The sequence below is a fragment of the Leucoraja erinacea genome, chromosome 4, assembly GCF_028641065.1.
Source record: "Leucoraja erinacea ecotype New England chromosome 4, Leri_hhj_1, whole genome shotgun sequence".
In the NCBI taxonomy this organism is placed as follows: Eukaryota; Metazoa; Chordata; class Chondrichthyes; order Rajiformes; family Rajidae; genus Leucoraja; species Leucoraja erinaceus.
The window spans coordinates 50,294,503-50,318,202 of record NC_073380.1 but is presented as its reverse complement, the minus strand read 5'-3'; the positions used below and the strand labels follow the sequence as shown (position 1 = coordinate 50,318,202).

The 23,700-nt window shown below is 41.2% G+C and overlaps 1 protein-coding gene across 4 annotated transcripts in view; it reads left to right on the top strand.

The window, feature by feature from the left end:
- The window catches only part of myom1b (myomesin 1b), a 113,022-nt gene that overhangs the window by 46,209 nt on the left and 43,113 nt on the right, over nt 1–23,700 (top strand). For 2 of the 4 annotated variants that reach the window (XM_055634205.1, XM_055634206.1), the window contains exons 17-24: nt 7,856–8,052; nt 9,328–9,454; nt 11,352–11,536; nt 14,034–14,148; nt 15,770–15,926; nt 18,586–18,692; nt 19,836–19,880; nt 19,970–20,106. In XM_055634205.1, coding sequence (XP_055490180.1) covers nt 7,856–8,052; nt 9,328–9,454; nt 11,352–11,536; nt 14,034–14,148; nt 15,770–15,926; nt 18,586–18,692; nt 19,836–19,880; nt 19,970–20,106 — 1,070 coding nt within the window. Of the gene's footprint in view, nt 1–2,074; nt 2,489–7,855; nt 8,053–9,327; nt 9,455–11,351; nt 11,537–14,033; nt 14,149–15,769; nt 15,927–18,585; nt 18,693–19,835; nt 19,881–19,969; nt 20,107–23,700 lie in introns of all 4 variants that reach the window. The other 2 variants (XM_055634204.1, XM_055634203.1) reach the window with 2 other exon arrangements.

The following is a 23,700-nucleotide window of genomic DNA, read 5'->3' as shown; positions in this document are numbered from 1 at the left end:
TTTTAAGGGCCTGTTTCCTCACGGCATCAAAGAACTCTGACTGTATCTCTAACTCTCCGCCCACACTCGAAAGACGTATAGGTTTGAGTTTAATTGGCTTTGTTAAGTTGTCAAATTGACCCTAGTATGTGTAGGAAGCAGTGATCGCTGATCGGCACAGACTCAGCGGGTCGAAGGAACAGTTTCCGCATTGTATCTCTAAAGTCTTAAGTCTCTAAAAGTAAGTTATGTGATGAACCACAGGCGTAGACAATTTCTAGAGTAGTGAATGAATGACCATGATGGGGACCAGTAACTCAGAGCTTCTGCTGCAGGGCAATTGAACATATATTTTCCAGGGAGGAAAGATTTATACCATAGGACAGATTAAGAATAAAGGAATGAAATGATCACTCGAAAGGAGAATACAAAATAATTTATCCGTTGAGGAAAGTGTAAACCAATATGAATATTCAAGAAATAAAGTTGAAAAGTGATCAAGAGTGAGTTATGTCTGCAGTCAACATATGAGAACATATTTCCTAGCTGTTATCTATCAGTAATAGAGTTCAAGTTTATTTTCTGAAACTCCATTAATTCATTTGTTTCTTTATTGGTCAAATTACAGTGTTATCATCTTAGAAAGATGTGATAATACTGGCTCTCGTTGTTCAAGTGTTTATTGAAAACCTTGAGATATTGTTGAACAAATTGACACGTGGCACAGCGATAGAGCTGCTGCCTTAAAGCGCCAGAGACTCTGGTTCGATCCTGATTAAGGGTGCTGACTGTACGGAGTTTGTACGTTCTCCCTGTGACTGCGTGGGTTTCTACGGCAGCTTTGGTTTCCTCACACACTCAAAAGACATACAGATTCTTAGGCTAATTGGCTTGGTAAAATTGTAAATTCTCCCTAGTGTGTGTAAGATAGTGTGTGCCAATCGCTTGTCGGCATGGACTTGGTGGACCAAAGGGCCTGCTTCCGTGCTATATCTCTAAACTAAACTAAATCACCACAAACTATATTCGGCCTAATGATTTTTTTGTAATCCTGCAGATACTGGAAACCTGAAATAAAAACAGAATGTAAAACAGACAATGTTTCAAGCAGTAGACAAAAATGCTGGAGAAACTCAGCGGGTGAGACAGCATCAATGGAGGGAAGGAATAGGCGACGTTTCGGGTCGAGACCCTTCTTCAGACTGATAAGCCCGAAGGAATAGGCCCGAAATGTTGCCTATTCCTTCACTCCATAGATGCTGCCTCACAGGCTGAGTTTCTCCAGCATTTTTATCTACCTTTGATTTTTCCAGCATCTGTAGTTCTTTCTTAAATGTTTAAAACAGTAGACTCTTCTTCAAAATTGTAGAAGTGTCTTCAACCTGAAACATTAATTATTTTTCTCTAGATGTTGAAGCTGCCTGACCAACTGAGTCAGGGATATAGCATGGAAACAGGCTCTTCGACCTCTGAATCCACGCTGACCATTGATCATACTAGTACTAGTTATCCCTTTTCCTCATCCACTCCTTACACATCAGGGGCAATTTACAGCTGACAATTAACCTGCAAACCCACATGTCTTTGGGATGTGGGAGGAGACCGTAGCACCCGGTGGAAACGCACTGTCACGGGGAGAACGTGCAAATGCCACACAGGCAGTACGTGAGGTCAGGGTTGAACCTTGGTCTCCGGTGCTGTGAGGCAGCAGCTCTACCAGCTGCGTTACTCTGCCACCTGAGTGTTTCCAACAATTTTTGTTAATGTTTGGTATTCTGTCCACCACATATCCTTACCAACCATGAAGTTAAGGTTTTTTCTGCTTTCAATGTTTGATGGTGCATATTCAAGGTTTGAGCATTGAGCAATACTGCCTTGTTTTCCTGTGTTTGCAATAACAGCTGAATAGTAATCACTGGTCTGCATCTGGCTTATTGCCTTGCTAAATGTTGAGTAAAAATACGTCCTTGCATCTTTTTCCCTGTTTTTTTATGTTTAACGTGTGTCTTCATTTCTTCATCCTTGAAAAAAAAATGCCCTTGTTGGGCAAACAGTTGTTCTTGAATGCCTGATTAATTACTTTATTTAACTCTAGGAGGAGGAGTGCCTGCTGGTGTGTTTCCTGAACAAAGTGGTAACATTGACGGACTAACAGAAAGCCGTGCACGCTGGGATGGCAAGCATGAGGCATCTCAGCCCGCACGTGACACTTTACTAAGTTGTGATGCTGTGCTTAACAGACACCAACTGCCCACTGGCTATGGTAGTTTGCCACACACAGCACCAGATACTTCAAAGGAGGTAAATGCAAAGTGGACGAGCAAGCCTAATCAGAGAAGCTCAAAGGTACAAGATATGCACGAGGAGGGTATACATGAGATGGGTCCAAAGATACAAGATAAACATGAAAAGGGCCTTAAGGTACCAGATATGCACAAGATTGGTTCTAAGGTGCCAGATGAAAATGAGAAAGGCCCTAAAGTACAAGATGTGCACATGGAGAACTTAGGTGAGACATCAGGAAGTAATTTTCAAGTTTTCAAGTCAAGTATAAAAAATGCAATCGTATTCCGAGAGAAACGGATCAATTCCTAGGCAAATATATCTGATGCATTTTTTCAATTTTTTAAAATGGGTTTCAACAAATAACAAAACAAAAGTGTTTTTTTCCTCACACATCGCAAGTTTTCTCACGACTCACAAGTTTCCAAATACTGCGCAAGGAGAGGGATGTATTGTACGTTCATCGAAGTAAAAGGAGATTGAAAACAGAGCGAACCCATGTTTTACAAAATATGTTTTGTGGAAAGTTTAGGAGGAGGAACGAGAGGTACATTAGTGAATTATTTTTGAGTAGTATTACAAGAACATTGGACCAGCAGGACCAAAAATGAACCCAAATAATCTCATGAGATATGAGCAATAAATTAAATTCAGGGGAAAGGTGGGATATGGCAAACATGTACCTGATAAAGATATCATCATATTTATGAACATCAGATAGAAACATTGTCATTTAAAGATGGATCTTCTAGGATTGAGCTGAGAGATAAATCCTAAAGTGTTCATAGTTATTTTACTGGAATAATCTCAGGAGACTAGAGTAGATTGGTTTGAGCAGAAGTATGGTTGAATAGAATACCTTTCTAACTTTATGCCATCCTTAACTGCAGTTCAATGGCAGTTGTTATCCTTGTCAGTGACCCATTCATATTCCTTGTGGTATTCGATATCGAATTCCTCCAGAAGTTATATTAAAGATGCCATGTAGAGTATTGTAGTATGATTTGCATTCTATATTCTTTCAATCTGGCTAAACAGTGTTGAGTAACAATAAGAGAATAACATCTTTAACTCTCCCTCATTTTTAACAATTGTTAGGAAGGGTAAAAGGATAGGGTAAGGACTCAAAAGCAATTCTTAATAGATGTGACAGAAAAATGCAACACAAGAAGAAGGCAATTGACTTGTGTGTGCAATGACTCTCAAATTAGCCCTTTCACTGTGCCATTAATCTTTTGGCACCAATTTGTTTTTGTTCTTTTAAGAACTCATCCAATTTTCCATTGATCGTTAGCTGTGAATCTGATCCATCATCCTTTCAGAAGATGCATTCAGATCCACCTCATAGTGAAAAATATAGGAGATATAACATGTGGCAGCCAGTTTTGATTGAGCGAGATATGTTGGCAAAGACACTTGGACAGCTCTTTGGTTTTACATAATATGAACAGGTATATACCAATAACACAAAATAACATGTTAATTATGATAATATATTTTGATATTAATAAAACAATGCATACTTAACAAAGATACTAAAGAACGTGAATGAAGAGGCAGACAAAATATATATTCCTTGGTAGTGTAAGTCACTAAAGCTGTGGAGAAAGTCCAAGAGGGTAGTTTAAATTATATCAGTAGGAGAATGCCCATGAGAAAAATTAGAAAACTTTGATGTGATGTTTTTGAGAAGCGTTAGTCCAAGCACAGTAGTGCAAACAGCCTTGAACACTCAACTATGGTAAATGAATATTCACACCATTTTAATGTCTTGCTTTCTGGTGATTGAAACTAATCACATTGATTGCAAATTATTGTACTGGTTAATTCATAACTGTGAATTGGTTTGCTTTAGTTCTCATTAACTGCTACAGTTGATCAGTTTGGTTTTAGTTAGAGGCAAGAGCAATTGACAAGGGGTGGGAATCCTGCATTTGATTAGCGGTGGGGATCCTAAACCCATGTGAGACTGCCACGGCAACAATGGCATCCAAGCTAGTTTAACTTATCATCTCAAGGCGAAACTTAAATTTTGTTTTCATATGTGTAGGAAGGAACTGCAGATGCTGGTTTACACTGAAGATAAACACACAATGCTGGAATAACTCAGCGGTCAGGCAGCATCTTTGGAGAAAAGGAATGGGTGATGTTTCGGTTTGAGATCCTTCTTCAGATGTCTGAAGGATCTGAAGAAGGGTCTCGACCTGAAATGTCACCTTTTCTCCAGAGTTGCTGCCTGACCCACTGAATTACTCCAGCTTTTTGTGTCTATCTTTTGCTTTATTATCCTTTGCTAACCAAATCTTTTTTCTACCTCCATCCCTGTGATTGTTAACTCGTTTTTGCGCAGCCCAGTAATGTTTCAAATTTAAAACTCTCATCATTTATCCAAAACCCCATTAGGTAACATTCTCCAGCCCTGCAACCCTCCAAGAACTCTGCATTCCTTGAATACTGCCTTCTCCGTGTCCGTGACATCCTTCATTCCAGCAATGCCAGGAAAAGTCCAAATTCTGGAATTTCATCTCTTATTTTCCCACTATTATTCTTCTCTTTTTGAAATAAATCTAAAATACACCAAATTTATGCCACCCATTCTACACTCTCCTATATGTCAGTCTGATTACTTTCCTGTGATTTACCTTTGAATTTTATTCTATATTAAAGGTTTAATGTTGTTACTAAATAATAAGACTAATTTGCATAACACTGTACCTTGCATATCGGTACGTGACATTAAAAGACTTTTGAAACCTTTGATGAAAATTGTAATATGAGGATTCAAGATGAAAGAAGATAAGTTTAGAAGACGAGTAAACAGAATATCAGACTTGCGTTTTGGGAACTTGGAATTATTCAACATATTTGGATAAATGAATTAATTTCTTTGAATGTGTCAGACTCAAGAGTCGTAGAGAGATGCAACACAGAAACAGCCCCTTAAGCCACCAAGTTCACATCAACCATCAACCACCCATTTCCACTAGTTCTACATTAGTCCCAATTTTTTTCTCGCTACATTTTCATCAACTCATCAGAGATTCTACTACACATCTACTCATTAAAAGCAATTTATTGTGGCCAATTAATCCTACAAATCTCATTTCTGGGTTCTGGGAGGAAACAGGAGCATCAAACGTGGGCAAATGGGACTATCTCAGATGGGACATCTTGGTCGGCATGGATGAGTTGGGCCAACAGGCTTGTTTCCATGCTGTATAACCCCATGACTCTGCACCTGATGGAAACCCATGTGGGCACAGGGGAGAACCAGTGACAGCAACCAAGATCAGGTCTGAATCCAGGTCTTTGGGATTGCTGCTGTGAGGCGGTAGCTCTATTGGTTGCACTGCAGTACCCTCTGATAACCTATTTTCCCAATTATAACACTGGACCACCATTTAAACATGACTATTAGGGAATTTTAGCATTATGCTGCAATTGAATGAAGGATGATAAAGGTAGGCTGTATTATTTGAAATTAGTTAGTTAGATCATTGAGATGTTAATATAATATAAGTTAATTTCACCATGATAATTTACCATTGTGTTTTTTACCACAGTGCCATTCTCTATGCAAGAAATCAAGTACTGACATTTCGAAAGTGATTTAATAGATGTGCTTTCACTTGTGTGAAACACCTTTGCCACTCATAAACACAAAATGAATGCTTGCCACTGTTAAATTCTAACCCACTATCACCAGAGTGGTCGCCTGGATCAATCTGTGTCATATTTTTCAATGTACATGTTTTGTCTTGAACATACTAGTTTTCCTCCATTTTGAAAAATGCTCAGAGAGGCTGGATCTCAGCTTGACTCCATGGCTTGGCTCTCCATGGATTGGCTCTCCACGGCTTGGCTCTCCATGGATTGGCTCTCCACGGCTTGGCTCTCCATGGATTGGCTCTCCACGGCTTGGCTCTCCTTGGATTGACTCTCCGGGTGGCATTGACTCTATTCCTGTGGAGAAGTAGAAGTACCCATTGTGTCAATTTCTGGTGTCACTTTTGAGCTGCAAAACTCACCATATGAAGTTATGCATCTGATCCATTATTGACTCAAGCTTAGTTTATGCCTCCTTTAATAACAGAGCAAATTAATTGGAGTTCCAGCAGATTCCACAGCTAGTGATGCTCAGAAAAATATCTGTGTTGAGCTCACAATAAGATACATTAACTCAGTCAAATTCAAGCTCAAAGTAAAGTGGAATTTGAGTCTCCATATGATCTAATTAATTCAATGGTTCAATGGTACTTTATTTGTCAAATGTACCGAGTAACAGTGAAATTAATTTTTGCATACAGTTTAGTACATAACCATACATAAGCACTTAGATTCAAGTACGTGTACAGTAGTAGTACACTGAGTCAATATAAAGCAAACACTGAGTGTGGAATTGGTACAACATGTAAGAGGAGTTAATGTAGAAACAAGGAACTGCAGATGCAGTTTACAAAAGAAGACACAGTAACACAACGGGTCATGCAGCCTTGGGAAAATGGTCTGAGGAAGAGTCCAGACCCGAAATGTCACCTATACATGTCCTCCTGAGATGCACCCTGACCTGCTCAGTTACTCCAGCACTCAATGTTCTGCTAAGAGGAGGTAATGTTGGCTGAGTAATGACAACAAGCAGAGTCCCATTTGGTCCAACAAGCAAATATACTGTATGACCAATTACTTAAAATGTTACTAAATCTTTTCCTGTCAACTAGGTAATCTCCTAGCTTGACTGACCTCAGAATAGATTGTCTATAGCAGAACAATGCTGTTAGGTGTGAAAACAATGTCACCTGTCCGTTGATAGACACAAAGTACTCGGGTAACTCAGGCAACATATCTGGAAAAAAAGCAGGTTGGTATTAACCAGCATCTGTAGTTCTTTGTTTATACCTTTCACCTGTACCGAGCTTCAGCGCAGGGATGTTGCCCTGGGAAGGGATGTTGCTGCTGGTTTGCTTCTCCCGCCAGTGAGTTTTGAAGATATTGTGGAGATAGTGCCAACAGCATCTGTACATTTTGTTTTGCACTGTCCACTTAAGTAGCCCATATCTCAGAAGTGTACAAGAGGGCAGGGATCACAGCAGCCACATGTCCATGAGCATTGAGATAGGTTTGGACCCAGTAACTGAAGAGAATATTTCACACATTTTTATCCATTCTTTGTGACATGACACTGAGGAATATTTGCATGAAGTGGCACCACATAATATTGGAATATAGACTCTTGCCAAAAGTGTTCACATAGTCAGGAACAGCCTACGTTCTAACTGGTGCCCGATTCGATAATTGATGGCAAACTGAAGAGACTGAGATTGTGATTGAACTTCAATTTTTTGGCACATTGTAATTGCACTATAATATAAATTTCCATTTCAAATCTAGTTTAAAGACATAACCTGCATATTTGCATTTGAAGGTCATGATACTGATCATTTCCAAAATCACGAGACATTACTTGTACAATATACAAAATGTACTTTGTATATATCATTACACAGAAGTGATCCATACAGCCAGATTTATATTGAAAATGTTGAACTGTCCAGTGGAGTCAAATATTAACCTCATGTGCTCTGACTTCAAACAGCTGCCCCAACTCCACCTTGCAGCATCACGGTGCTTGAAAGTGTCCATGACTCGATGGTGTTAGGATGGAAGCAACCCAGATTCCATGGTGGTTCCGACATAACTGGCTATTTTGTGGATTACCGTGAAATTATTAACAATAAGCCTGGAAAGTGGAACGAAGCACATATCAAGGCTATCAGTGAGCGGGCATATAGAGTAGGTGAAACAATAGCTTATTTTCTGATCCTGTTTTGACAATGTAAAATAGAGCATTTTAATTCAATGTGGATCTCACCCATCCACCTGAAAATACTAAAGGAATTAACTTATGCATCACAGGCATAGAAATGATTTTAATTTTATTACCCTGAGGACCCATCAACTTGCACGTCTTTCAACTAAAGTCATTCCATCTGTCGCAGACATGTCGGCATGTTACCCTTGTCCCAGATATGCATGTGAATAATTTGTTGGAAATAGACTAGCACTTGATCCCGGTGCTTATTGACAGGCCATGTGTTACAGCAAACTATATTAAGTGATGCTGACATTTTGTGTGCTGTGCAGAACTAGACTCATTTAAGCTTTACATTAACAATCTATAAATCAATGGATAATACCGAAAATTCCCAGCAAGTCGGAGAGCGTTTGTGGAGAGAGCAACAGGATTAAAATAATTACATTTCTTTAGAAATCAATGATAGTCAAGATAATTGAAAAAGCTGGAAGGGTGCAGAGAAGATTTACAAGGATTTTGCCAGGACTCCAGGGCCTGAGCTATAATGAGAGGTTCAGCAGGCTGGGACTTTATTCGTTGGTGCGCAGGAGGATGAGGGGTGATCTTAAAGAGATGTATAAGATCATGAGGGGAATAGATAGGATGGAATGCACAGAATCTTTTACCCAGAGAAGTGGGAATCAAGAACTAGAGGACAGGTTGAAGGTGAGGGGGGATATATATAATAGGAACCCTAGGGATACCTTTCTTACACAAAGGGTGGTGGGTATATGGAACGAGGTATATGGAGGTAGTTGAGTTAGGTACTATTACTAAGCTAAAACAACCATTTGGACACGTACAGGGATAGGCTTAGAAGGATGTTAGGTGGACAATGAAAATGATGAAATGGCCAAAGAGATGATAATACCAGGCAAACAAAACCATTAATTACCTGCATCTAATAAAATCAGACGGAAGAAGGGAGAATTGTTACAGCAGAATAGTTGAAAGATTGGGAGGGATCACTTGAGTGAGATGTTTAAGGTGAGTAGAGATGAATACAGAGGACAGGAATTGATTAAATAGAAAGGATTACAGTGATGCAGGATCTAAAATATTACATCTTGTTTCTCTTTCCACACATGCTCCTAGATCGACAGAGAGCTCCAACATTTAGTTTTAATATCTGACATCCAGTGCATTATGTTAATCAATGTATCTGTTTGCATAGATTTCTTCTAATTCTTGTTCTTGCAACTTACTTTCTTTAGATCAATGACCTAAAGGAGAACATGATATATCAATTCCAAGTCCGTGCAGCCAACATGGCAGGAGTAGGTCTACCTTCTTCACCGAGTGACAAGTTTAAGTGTGAAGAATGGACCATCGCTGTTCCAGGCAGGTCTACTAATGTTCCACATCAATCTATTTACAATGTAGAGGCAGAGTCCGAAAGCAAGAATCAGGGACGCTGTGGATTGGAAAACACTGGTGCTGGGAATCAAAGCATGAGAACAGGCTGGCAGAAGTCAGGAAGACTTGTTTGTAGCCTCATAGAGATTTCCTGCAGACCATGGTGCCTCAACGTCTTCCGAAGGAAAATAGATAAAACCTGGCCCTTAAAATGGACCACTGAAGGCCTCTCTAAGATCTCGGTAGAGATACCTCCAGTTATCCCTTTTAAGAGTCAGGCCTCCCAGCGCATATAGCTGGCTGCACCATGCCTACCCTACCGATTTAACAGTCAAGAGTTTAATTGTCATATGGACATGCAACCGAGCAGTGAAATTCTTACTGATTGCAGCTTAACAGGGTAACTATTACAATAACACACAAATAAATGTGCAATAATCAATAACATAGTAAGTTAACTAACAGTAACACCAGGTTTCCAGAGCATAACAGTGCAAAACTGAGGTATATAGGACAACCAAACCAAATTCCATAGTCTATAGTAGGTCATGGTTGCTGAAGTAGGGTAAGTGCAGTGCATGGTAGTAGCAAGATCAGAGCATAGCCACGGTGGTGTAGGTCTGATGATATAAGCTCCTCTTTTGAGGCAACACCTCCTGGTTGATGGGGGGGGGGATGGACCAGGTAATGTCTACTCCTGTCTGAAGCCTCCTTCATTTCTGGCATTTGAGTTACCGAATCAGGCCATGATGTTCTCTACTTCACGCCTTGAGAAGTTAGAGAGGGTAATTGGCGAGTTACCAAATCTTCTCAATCTTCTAAGGAAGCAGAGGCATTGGTGAGCTTTCTTTGTGATTGAATCAATGTGGCCCAGGACACATATGTGGCTGGGTACACAGTCATAGAGGTCAATCAATCACTTTGAAGCAGGCACAATACCTTTATTTCCAGAACTTGATTGTCCATTAATAAGTTTCTTCATGAGAGTGAACAGAGCCATGAAACTATCAAATTTTCAAATGCTGGGTGGCAACCTTTTTGATGAGCAATTAACAGTTGGATAGGTCTTTCCCTTGGTCTCCTGGACATTATGCCTAAATTAAATGAATGACAAACTGTTGTGTTGTGCTTTGTGATAACTATTTTGCTTATCCATTTTGAGCTTCAAAATGATCAGCACTTGCTACTAAGTTTGTGATAAGTATGTCGCACTGTACACCATGTGATTAATACACTGTGGCAGCAATGGTTGACAAGGTACTGTTTGGTATTCCAACCACAAGCAACATTTCTTCCATTCGATTTTTTGAGAAGAAAATATTTATAGTTACATTAGAAACGCACAATTGAATCCTGTGAGGTTGTTCTTTGGTCAGGTCGGGGGGAATTCCCCCCGCCACGGGTACCATGTAATCCCGTGCTACTTGTTCCATGGTTGGATAGTCGTCGACTAAACCTGGTTTGCCAGGTGAGGTGGGGGCTGTGGATCCCCAGCAGGACCAAAAACAAATCCTGCCAAAGGGCGGATGAGCTTCTGGCGAGCCAACGGCCATCCACACTTCAGTAGAAGTTGCGATCACTGTCGTACATAGTATTGTAAGGAATGATGATAAAGCACACACACCAAAATCCTATACTTCCAGCGGTGGAAATCCGCAGGAACTGGAGGACAGAGATGTATGATGCGTCCGTCACCATTCCCGTTGGAAACCAGCACCACTGTGTCGCTAATGTTTTCAACGATGATGAATTAATGAATGAAGGCTGTTCTGACACATAGGGATTTCCTATTTACATGTATTATAGTTTACTTTAAGTTTGCTGTAATTCCTGTAATTCATCCGGATGTATTTTGGGTGATGTATTTTCCATATCATTGCAGGGCCACCTCATGATCTTATGCACACTGAGGTTAGAAAGAACTCTGTGGTCCTCACCTGGAAAGCTCCAGTGTATACTGGACGGAACGAGGTGACAGGGTACTATGCTGATATCCGGGAGACTGATGCAAACGAAGAACAATGGTCAAGTATCAATGAAAAAGCAACATCAAAGAGATTCATAAAGGTAAAGGCCATTCAGTAATTCCTATACTCAAAAATACAACTATATGAACACAGTTTTTTGGACAGGTCAGCTTTTTTGTATCACTTTGTATCAGTTGTATCATGCAAGTAAAAATACAAAATGCTGGAGTAAAGCCCCTGTCTCACTTTCACGACACAATTGGAGATCTCTGCCGAGTTTGCTCTTGACTTATACTCGCAGCATGGTCGCCACAAGGTCGTAGGAGGTCTTCGTAACTCTTCCTCATGCTCGTGAGTGGTCTCTGCGTACTCGTGGCCTCAAGTAGGTTGCGGCGTTTTTTCCAGCCTGATATAAAATGTCCACGAGTAAAAAAAAAAGGTCGGCATGGAAAAAATTGATATTTATTACTCGTAGGTAGGTCGTAGTAGGCCGTGATGGTAGTCGTAGGTAGTTGTAGATAGTCGTGTGTAGTCGTCGGTCGGTAACTGGCCCGAGAAAAAAATGCAAACATGACATCATTTTATCATGCGATCATTTTCCACTCGTAGCTAGTCGTAGTTGGTCTTAGGTGTGGAAGACTGAGGTCGAGGGAGGGTCGTAGGAGGTCGTAGACATAGTCGTAGAAGGTCATAGGAGGTCTTTTACTTCAGCGAGTCAACACGACCTTGACATTTTTTTAAACTCTAGGGTCTTCTAAACTTGTGGATTAGGTTGTCCAAGTGGGACAGGCCCTTAAGTCAGTGGGTCAGGCAGCATTCCTGGAGTACATGGATAAGTGACGTTTCGGGTTGGGACACTTTGGTATCATAGCAATATTCCCAATTTGCTAAAAGATCAACTTTTAAATTGCTACAAAGTTGACATCCAACTCTCTTCTAAAATTGAAGGGTCCTGACCCGAAACGTCACCAATCCATGTTCTCCAGAGATGCTGCCTGACTCACTAACTTATTCCAGCCCTTTGTGGCCTTCTGATATTTCAGTTATTTTTGTATACTTAATTCTCATCAGAGAGTTTACAGCTGTTACTGAGTGGTTAGTCATACAGCATGGAAACAGGCCCTTTGGCTCAACTTTCCCACAGCATCCAACATGTCCCATCTGCACTTGTCTCTAATTTGGCAAATATAATTTGCAGCTCATTGCTGTCTTGAAGTGTGATGCTGGTTATATTGATGGTCAAGATGTTGGTATGTAGTACACATTACTAAAAGAACCATTGGGATCTTTGTAGACACAAGATGCTGGAGTAACTCAGCGGGACAGGCAGCATCTTTAGAGAGAAGGAATGGGTGGCGTTTCGAGTCAAGACCCTTCTTCAGACTTCAGAGTCTGAAGAATGTCTCAACCTCAAATGTCGCCCATTCCTTCTCTCCAGAGATGTTGCCTGTCCGGCTGAGTTACTCCTGCATCTTGTGTCTAGCTTTGATTTAAACCAGCATCTGCAGTTCTTTCCTACATATTGGAATCTTTGTGATGGGAAATGAGGAGTTGTTTGAAGCCCACACTCTGAGATCTTTGTGTATTTTGTCCGCGGTTTATTATTTTCTGTCTGTGTTTTAATGTAGTTTTTGTTATTTTTTGTTGGGGTGTGTGTGTGGGGGGGGGGAAAACTTTTTAAATCTCTCCCTGCACTGGAGACCCGACCTTTTTTTCGTCGGGTTTCCGTTGTCGTTGGGGCCGCAACGAGGAGCGGCCTCCAACAGGAAGAAGCCGGGGACTCTGGTGCTACGACTCACCGTCGCCGTCGCGGGGCTGGCCGAGTCCGGAGCGGGTGGAGCGGTGGAGGAGCGCTGATGCTGCTGCTGCTGCTGCTACCGGAGAGTCGGAGGCTCCAACGGCAGGTCTGTGGACGGCGGCACCGGGAGCCCGCGGCTCCCTGGAGGGAGACCGCTTTTCAGGGCTCCTGCAACGGCGACTTCCCCCGCCCGAGTTGCGGGGTTGAAGAGCTCCTGGAGCGGGGCCTAACATCACTGCCCCGCGCGGCTTGGAATGGCCGCGGGACTCTGCGAGCGCACGCCGGGGGCTCTAACAGCAAGACCCGGTGTGCGACCTCGCATCACCCGGCGTGGCTTTAATGGCCGCGGGACAATCGCCATCGCCAGCCGGGGGCTTTGACTTTGACTCTGACATCGGGGGGGGGGGGGAGTGCAGTGGAGAGATAAGTGTTTTTGGCCTTCCATCACAGCGATGTGATGGATGTTTATGTAAATTATGTTGTGTCTTGGGTCTATGTGTTTGTAATGTATGGCTGCAGAAACGGCATTTCGTTTGGACCTCAAGGGGTCCAAATGACAATTAAATGTATCTTGTATCTTGTATCTTGTATCTTGTATTTCTATTCAGATTGTTTCTGGACTCGAAGATTGGCTGGGAAGGGCAAGGAAAAATAATCTGTATTTTGCGCCATGTAGAACATTGACAAGTGCTGAAGAGAACAATGAAGTTCTCCATCAGATCCATTAATGGATATCATTAAATGGTATTGACTTTTAAATTAGCTCTGTGTTTCACCAATGCCTTAATATTACCAATAGGTACAAGGACTAAAAGAAGGTGTGAGTTATGTTTTCCGTGTGCGGGCTGTGAACATGGCAGGGGTTGGAAAACCATCCGATTTAACAGAGCCAATCACTGCAGAAACAAGCCCAGGTTTGTTTTACCACTTTATGAATAAGAAATTATTAGTTATTTTTGCAGTGACTGAATTAAGTGTAATTGAAGCAAATGGCCTTGCTCATAATTGCCACTCTCTTTATCCACTTCCTTCTGTTCAATAAGGTGGCTTATTCTGTCATATTGGGTCTTATTTCATTCGGGTTCTATTGGTTCCTCTCCCAACAGTGTAAAACGTACCATATCCAGGGTACAAACCATGATTGCTTAATATGATATTACACATATTACTCATTGCTTTATTCAACTACACATAGTGTGCACTGATTTACACAACCAAGCATGAAAACATATTTTCATATTGGAAAGTATTGGCTCATGGAAAACGTGCAATACCTCATCTGTATTTGGATAACTAATTCCACTATGGCAGAATTTAACCTAAATGATCAATATTTTCCTAGCAGCTTCCTGGCTATTTGTTTTTCTCTGTGTGCAGGTTAGTTTCAGTTCTAATATGCTATGGTATTAAGTAACTTGGTGACACAATCCCGCCTCCCATTTATAAAATGTGCACTTGGGTAAAGTATCAGAAGGTGCTTGAAACATCTGTGGTTAATCTAAGTAGGAATCACAGGTCGTAACAAAATGGCCATGGCTGTTTTATATCCTTACTTGGCCTTAAGGCAGCAAGAGCTTTTATGATATCCATTGTAATTCTCAAATTGATATCATGTCAGTCAGCACAAATTAAAAGTAACATTTTGGACTTTCGGATTTGTATAACTGAAATTAGCCTCGCTAACGCAGCCAATGAGAAACTTTTATCACGTATCCTGTTTTTTTGTAGATTTCAACTTTTTATCTATTTATTGTTTACACAACCTACAAATCTCAGATTTAGATGAATTCTGGTGCTAAGATTACTGGCTGTGAGCGACAATATTCAACCATGACATCATGGAGAAAGAATTTGATCAGAGAGATGAACAAATCCTAATTTCTTTAAAAAAATGGTACATTTCGAAGAGAAGCAAAAAATACTAAACTTCTTTATTATTTGAAACTACTTGTTGATTATTGGGAACTCAATTTTGGTTCATACATATGGGGGAAATGACATTACGTACTATATGTACCTTATATTAAATGGGCACTGAAATATTACCTCGCTTCTCTCTGACAATATGGATAAAGAATAATGGGATAATATGATAAAATTATAATAACTGTTGATAATACACATATTATTATAAGTAATATGATTATTAGGGATCAACAATAAATATTGGCCTTACCAATGCTATACACATCCTGTTAATAAATGTTTTAAAATATACTGTTGGGCCCAGGCAACAATTGGAAAGAATGACAAGACCATCGAGACAAAACCTCTATTTTCAATAGGTAACCACTTGCTCACATAAAGTATAGAATATGAATTTGCAACTGTTATTAGAAAAGGGATTCTCCTGGAAAGGTGTTGGATCTTGAAAGCTGAGGTCTGCTGAGATTCCTACTACATGTGAAAGAGATAATGCTTCTACTAAACTTTTAACAAAGTATTTTACCATTCTAGCCTGCAAGCACAGAAATTATCAACAGCAAACGTATGAAAAATTAGAATTCTGCAACTAACTCTTTTTATCTTTTATAGGTACCAAAGAGATGGTCGTAGATGTGGATGATGATGGAGTCATTTCCCTGATCTTTGAGTGCACGGATATGGCTGGAGGTTCAAAATTCATTTGGTCTAAGAATTATGAAGAACTCATTGACTCATCAAGAGTTACCGTGGAGACGAAAGGCGGAAAGTAATCACAATTTTGCTGTCAATACAAGGACCCATGTTGTTTATCGTTGAACTTTTTTCTCGTAACTAACGGGGCAAAATTATCTTTATTTTGCTCGAAATATATGAAATACAGTAAACCCTTGCAATAAAGGACCTTTTTAGGCTGTATAAATACAGCACAGAAACAGCCCCTTCGGCCCACCGAGTCCGTACTAACCAACGATCACCTCGTACACTAACACTACCCTACACACTAGAGACAATTTACAATTTTTACCAAAGCCAATTAACCTACAAACCTGTACATCTTTGGTGTGTTGGAGGAAATCGGAGCACCCGGAGCAAACCCACGTGGGCACAGGGAGAATATACAAACTTGGTATAGGCAGCAACTCTATCACTGCACAACATAGTCAGGATCGAACACAGGCCTCTGGCGCTGTAAGGCAGCAACTCTATCACTGCGTCACCGTGGCGCCCTATATAACGGAAATAGGGCCGCTCTATATAATGGATTTTGATTATAGCAGACTGAGGCTACCGTTGCACCCCCCACCCCCACCACTGCCAGTTAAACAATGAGCTGGCATCATAAGGCATGCTTCCAGTTGCAGGAGCGGAGAGAGTGAACAGCATGAAGACAATGCGAGTACCCATCCCTGGCGCACTGCGTGTGGGGCCGGGGCATTTGCAACCCCCCGCCTGTGAATTCCCTCTTCTCTAACCCACCCCAAAGCCACGTTTCTTCCCTCCCCGCCTCTGGTTACATTTTACCCCTCTCACTCTGTTACAGCAGACAATCAGCAATAACGGACACCATTCCCCTCCCCCTCTCCCGTGGTCCGTTAGAGCGAGGGTTTAATGTATATATTTTCATAAAGTTCTAATCTGCATCAACATCAACCTCTGACAAACATTTATGGATGAGTTTATGAATTATACAGAGAGTTAATAAGTTAAAGGATTATTTAATAATTTATCCGTACTTTACCCGGAGGAAATTTCCGCTTAATTGATGCAATGATTATCTGATATCCTTGCCAACAGAAGAATGTTAATTTGATATTAAGGATTGAATGCCTCAACACCTTTGAAATGTCATGTTGTACCACATCAGAGTTTAATTATTATATTAAGAACATTTTATTGAAGGGTCATATGACAAATACTTGACAGAACAGTGATTCACTGCAATATCCATGCCAATTAAGTGCAATGGAAGCTGAAGTCACCTTATAATTGCATAACTAGATTTCTTCAGTTTGATGGGAAATTCTTTCATGGTTTATTTTCACATTAGCTTGATGAGCCAAATGTTATTGCTGGATCAAAGTGTTGTCAGAGATGGACACAAAATGCTGCAGTAACTAAGCAGGCCAAGCAGCATCTTTGGAGAAAAGGTGACGTTTTGGGCCGACTTTGAGTTTGGAGAAGGGTCTCGACCCGAAACGTCACCTGTTCCTTTTCTCCAGAGATGCTGCCTGACCTGCTGAGATACTCCAGCATTTTTCGTCTATCTTCAGTGTAAACCAGCACAATGTGTTGGCGGTGATGGTTGGCATTGGAAAATTTCAGATCTTCATTTCTGAGCATATCCTGCACAATAATAAAACAGCCAAGGAGAGTAAATGGTCTGACAGTGAAGGGGCACAGCATGAGACAGCAGTTATCAACCCTGTATAAACAAGGAACTGCAGGTGCTGCTTTACCCAGGGAAGATACAAAATGTTTGAAGAAGGGTCCCGACCGAAAACGCCACATATCCGTGTTCTCCAGAAATGTTGCCTGACTTGCTGAGTTACTCCAGCAGTTTGTGTCTTTTCTTTATCGGCCCCTTTGCACTTGCTTTATCCTGGGTTTCATGATTTAGTGTTGATGAATAAGCTGTGCAGCAAGTTGTGCCCTAAATTCTTGCCGCGGTGGCGCAGCGGTAGAGTTGCTGCCTTACAGCGAATGCAGCGACGGAGACCCGGGTTCGATCCCGACTGCGGGTGCTGTCTGTAGGGAGATTATACGTTCTCCCCATGACCTGCGTGGGTTTTCTCCAAGACCTTCAGTTTCCTCCCACGCTCCAAAGGCGTACAGGTTTTTAGGTTAATTGGCTTGGTAAATGTAAAAATTGTCCCTAGTGGGTGTTGGATAGTGTTAATGTGTGGGGATCGCTGGTCGGCACGGACCCGGTGAGCCGAAGGGCCTGTTTCCGTGTTATATCTCGAAACTAAACTAAACTAAACTAAGTGATCAGAGCAAAAACTACTTTGATTATCAACATGAGTCACTGTAAATTATTTTCAGGAAACTTGTGACAATAATGTTAAAGGAAAGTATAGAAAGATAGTACAGGGCATTGACATCCAGAAACACATGCTGTGAATTGATATGGCACATTCCCCACCATTTCCTCTGTTATGTCAATTAGATCTCATCTGTGCAATCCAAGAGGTAATAGGCAGGAATAGTTATTTTCAGGAAGGGAGGGAATATCATATGTACATCCGTAAAAGATAGGTAAATAAGTTGCTAAGCACTATCGTTATAGGTAGATAAACTTTTTCTATCATCTACCATAATGACAGGGGGGAGACGAAAGCAACCAACTGCTATGTAGGAATGAATGCATTGCATACCCTGCTCAACAGTGTGTTCAGAAATATTTTTATTATTTCTTTGTCAAATAGGACGAGACTCATTTTCAATGATCCAGGGAAGGACGATTTGGGTGTTTATTCTTGCGCGGTCACTGATACAGATGGAGTTTCTTCCAGCTATGCCATAGATGAAGCAGGTATGTTATATCTTATTCTAAAAATTATGTTTATGGAAAAAAACTAGTGACGACTTCTGACAGCCTCCTAGAACACATTATTTCTCTCCGGTTAGCCAGCCACCTCCTATCTTCCACTGGTTTCAGCGATGAAGGGTAGTTAAATGATTCATCCCTGTTTAAGAGATAAAGATATTATGTACAGCCCTTTAGCTAAATCTTTTAGCGCCTTATTTTGTGAGTGATGGTTGTGAAATGGGAAAACTTATCTTTCCCTCCAGAAGGGTTGTACAATCTTCCTTGAGGTTGTCAGGGCTCAAGTGGGAAATCTGTCTGGGGTGCCTGCGTCAAGCAGGGTGGCTTGGAATAGGAATGTCAGCTCCTGGGGATTAAAAAAAATAAAATTCTCGTCATTAATTTTTAATTTATTTTAAATATGTAGATGAGCTGTACAGATATTAAAAGAAACTAGCCATGCATTTTCATTTTACATGCCCTGGGTGTTGCTGAATGTTTGTGAATGTCAACCTTTCCATGGGCTTGAACACGCTGACAGCTTTTGACATTTGTTCCAATGTTTTCTCGGCTAGCATTTCATCCGCTTCTTATTTGGGGTTTGCTGGCTGCAGAGTCTCCCCGGCTGTCACAGTGCTTCTGTGACCCCAGCTGTTAGCCTTGGCCTGAGACAACTCCTATTGAGCATTCGAACAAATTCCCAGCAAAAGACCACGCTTGGGCCATGCTGGAACAAGGATAGGGGTCGGTGATTTCAGGGCAGCAGTAGATATGATAAAGGTAGAAGATGTCACAATTTTGATCTATCACGTTTGGCTATATTTAAGAGGGAGTTAGATGTGGCCCTTGTGGCTAAAGGGATCAGGGGGTATGGAGAGAAGGCAGGTACAGGATACTGAGTTGGATGATCAGCCATGATCATATTGAATGGCGGTGCAGGCTCGAAGGGCCGAATGGCCTACTCCTGCACCTATTTTTCTATGTTTCTATGTTTCTATGTAATTACAAACGTCTGTTGACTCCATCGCAACGTGTTTAAAACACAGATTATATTTTCCCAGTTAACAAACTTGGAGAAAATTTACAGACAAATTCATGCAACTGTATCATGTTGTTAAGTTGTCTGAATCCGTGTTTTTGTCTTTGCAGAGCTCTTGCGTCTTCTTGAACTTAGTCACGAACACAAATTCCCAGGTAAGTATTGTGAACATGGTTAGCTGGAGTAGTGGTTGTTCGTAATGCAGATTAATAGTCATACGCCATCACCTTACTTGTGTTCACAGTTGTACCTCTGAAGTCCGAGCTAGCTGTTGAACTCCTGGACAAAGGACAAGTGCGATTCTGGTTGGAGGCTGAACATCTCTCTCCAAATGCACAGTGTAAATTTGTATTTAATGACAAAGAGATTAAAAATGATGACGTGAGTTATTTTACTTCTTTATGAAACTCAAAGGGCAGCGCAGAGGTAGAGTTGCTGCCTTACAGCGCCAGAGACCCGGGTTCGATCCTGACTACGTGAGCTGTCTGTACCGAGTTTATACGTTCTCCCCGTGACCTGCGTGGGTTTTCTCTGGATGCACTGGTTTCCTCCCACATTCCAAATACATGCAAGTTTGTGGGTTAATTGGCTTCTGTATAATGCCCCTAGTGTGCAGGATAGGGTCCGGGTGATCACTGGTCAGCGTGGACTCGGTGGGCCGAAGGGTCTGTTTCCACGCTGTTTATCTTAACTAAACTAAACTAAATTTCCTACGCACATGAATTGTGTTATTTAAACATTCCCTATTATCACGATGAAGGCTAAAAATAATGGAGTTGTTGATAGATTTTAAAACGATTGTGAACAATTCCAACAGAAAAAATAATATTTTTCCCACATTCTCATCCACCCCCAACACTGAGAGAAATTTTACAGGGACCAATTAACCTGCAAACCCACACATGTTTTGGATGTGGGTGGAAACCAGAGCATCGGCAGGAAGCCCATGCAGTCACAGGGAGAATGCGCAAACTCCACATAGACAGCACCCGAGGTCAGGATCGAAACCCAGGACTCTGGCATTCTGAGGCAGCATCTCTACGGCTGTGCCACTGTGTCGCCACTATTTCCAAATAGTATCAGTGATATTAACTGCAGGAATAGTTTTAGTCTCTGTTAGTCCTCTTCTTTTTAACAATAGTATCATTCACGAGAAGACAGAGCAGCTAAACATCATTTAGATGATCATCTCTGGTTAGGGTGGTGAAGGATATTTACAACGGTGAACGATTTGATCTTAGTTGACCCACCTCTATTTAGACTTCTGGCCCATTAAAATAATAACTAACTCATGTCTCTCCACTGGCAACTAATCATTTAAACTCCCCCCTAATTTGGAAAATTCATCTGCACTTTATCTACCTCATATTACCATAGCCACAGGTTTAAAATAAGGAGTAGTCCATTCAGTATAGAGATGGGAAGAAATGTCTTCACCCAGATGGGAGTGAGTCTTTGCACTGAGCATATTTAAGAAAGAGGTTAATAGATCTTCAAATATCAAGGGAACCAAGGCATAGCGGATTAGTCAGGGAGAATGGATTTGAGGTAAAATATCAGGCAGTGAATAGGGATGTGGGCACGAGGGGTGAGATGGTTTCTTCTCCCTTCTATTTCCTTTGCTTCTATTGTTTAGATGGTGTAAATTGTGGTCTCTCAACCTTGATATAATGTCCAACTCCTACAACAGCAATGTGAAAGCCAACTAGTGAAATGTTCTCACCGTTATCTGGTCACGGGGAGGGATTTTTTTCTCCATCAAAATGACCATGTTTAAATTATATTATTGCTGTTGATCAAAGTGGCATAGTGGCACAGCTAATAGAGCTGCTGCCTTACAGTGCCAGAGACCAGGGTTCGATCCTGACCTTGGGTGCTGTCTGTGTGGAGTTTGCACATTTTCTATTTGATCATTCCTCCAGCCGCTTTGATTTCCTCCCACATCCCAAAGATGTGGGGCTCTCTTTTTCACACAGAGTTGTGAGTCTGTGGACTTCTCAGCCTCAAAGGGCGGTGGAGGTTGGTTCTCTGGATACTTTCAAGAGAGAACTTAATAGGGGTCTTAAAGATAGTGGAGTCAGGGGATATGGGGGGAAGGCAGGAACGGGATACCGATTGTGGATGATCAGCCATGATCACATTGAATGGCGGTGCTGGCTCAAAGGGCCGAATGGCCTACTCCTGCACCCATTGTCTATTGTCTGTTGTCTATTGATTATTGTGGATTAATTGCCCTCTATAAATTGCCCTCAGTGTACTGAGTGTTGATGGGTGATTGATGGTTGGTGCAGATTCAGGCAGTTTGGTGGTGTTTGCAAATTCTCTCGGTGACTGCATCAGCTTGCTCAAAGAGCTCCAGTTTCCTCCCACGTCTAAAGGACGTAAGATATTTAGCTAGTGTAAATTACCACTTGGCGTAGGTCAATGGCAAAAATAAGCAAAGCGGTATTGATGAGCATAAGTGTGAGAGAAATTTGCAGGAATACAGAAATATAGGGAGATGGGGAATGTGACTGATGGGATGAATCCCCTCGATGCCGACTTAGAGACAATGCACTGAATAGCAGTTGTTATCAGTATAAAATAAGATTAGTCAGACTAAATCAAGCTACTGACAAGCCACAAGCTGTGGAGTAACAGACACTACTGGTATTCACACCAGAAACCTCTCTGTCCCAAAATAAATCAATTTATTTTGGGAAAATTACATAGCAGTGTTGATACTTGAAGTATGAGAGCAGATAGCAAACCAGCAACGGATTTTAAAGTTAATTGACACAGTGTTGGGATGAAAGACTTTCCATGCTTTTCATTGTAATTTATTTAGTTTAGTTTAGAGATACAGTGCGGAAACAGGCCCTTCGGCCCACCCAGTCTGTGCCGACCAGCGACCCCGTACAATAGCACTTTCTTACAGGACAGGGACAATGTATAATATTTACCGAAGCCAAAATAACCTACAAACCTGTATGTCGAGACCCTTCTTCAGACCAGGTTTACAGGGAGTTTGTATATTCTCCCTGTAAATGCATGGGTTTTCTCCAGGTACACAGGTTTCTCCACATGATCCAGTTTCCTCTCACACTACAAAGATGCAGGTTTGTGGGTTAATTAGCTTCTATAAATTGTCCCTAGTATGTAAGATAGAACTAGTGTATGGCTGATGGCACAAAAAACTGGAGTAACTCAGCGGGACAGGCAGCATCTATGGATAGAAGAAATGGGCGACGTTTTGGGGTCAAGACCCTTCTTCATCCTGTCCTGAATGAGATTACCATAGTCACAGGTTCAAAATAAGAGGTTGATAATGGCTGATCTACTGTATCTCTCTCTCTCCTAACCCCATTCTCCTGCCTTCTCCCCATAACCTCTGACACCTGTAATAATCAAGAATCTATCTATCTCTGCCTTAAAAATATCCACTGATTTGGCCTCTACAGGCCTCTACAGCCTTCCACAGATTCACCACCCTGTGACTAAATAAATTTCTCATCATCTCCTTCCTAAAAGAACGTCCTTTAGTTCTGAGGTTATGACCTCTAGTCCTAGACTTTCCCACTAGTGGAAGCATCCTCTGAAGAAGGGTTTTGACCTGAAACATCACCCATTTCTTCTCTCCAGAGATGCTGCCTGTCCTGCTGAGTTACTCCAGCTTTTTGTGTCTGTCTATCTTCGGTTTAAACCAGCATCTGTAGTTCCTTCCTGGGTGATCACTGATCGGTGTGGACTCTGTGGGACAAAGAGGTTGTTTCCATGATGTATCTAAAATAAAATAAACTAAAAAACTAAACAAAACTAACCTCGAGGCCGAAAAGAAGCCAAACAATTCAGCAAGAAAAAAGCAACTTGAGTGAAACATAAATGCAAACATTAATCTGATAAGCCAAGTAACCTGTTTCCATGCTGTTCATCCTATGTGATTCTATCTTATCTTATGGTTTAGTTTAGTTTAGATGAGAAATACAGTGCAGAAAC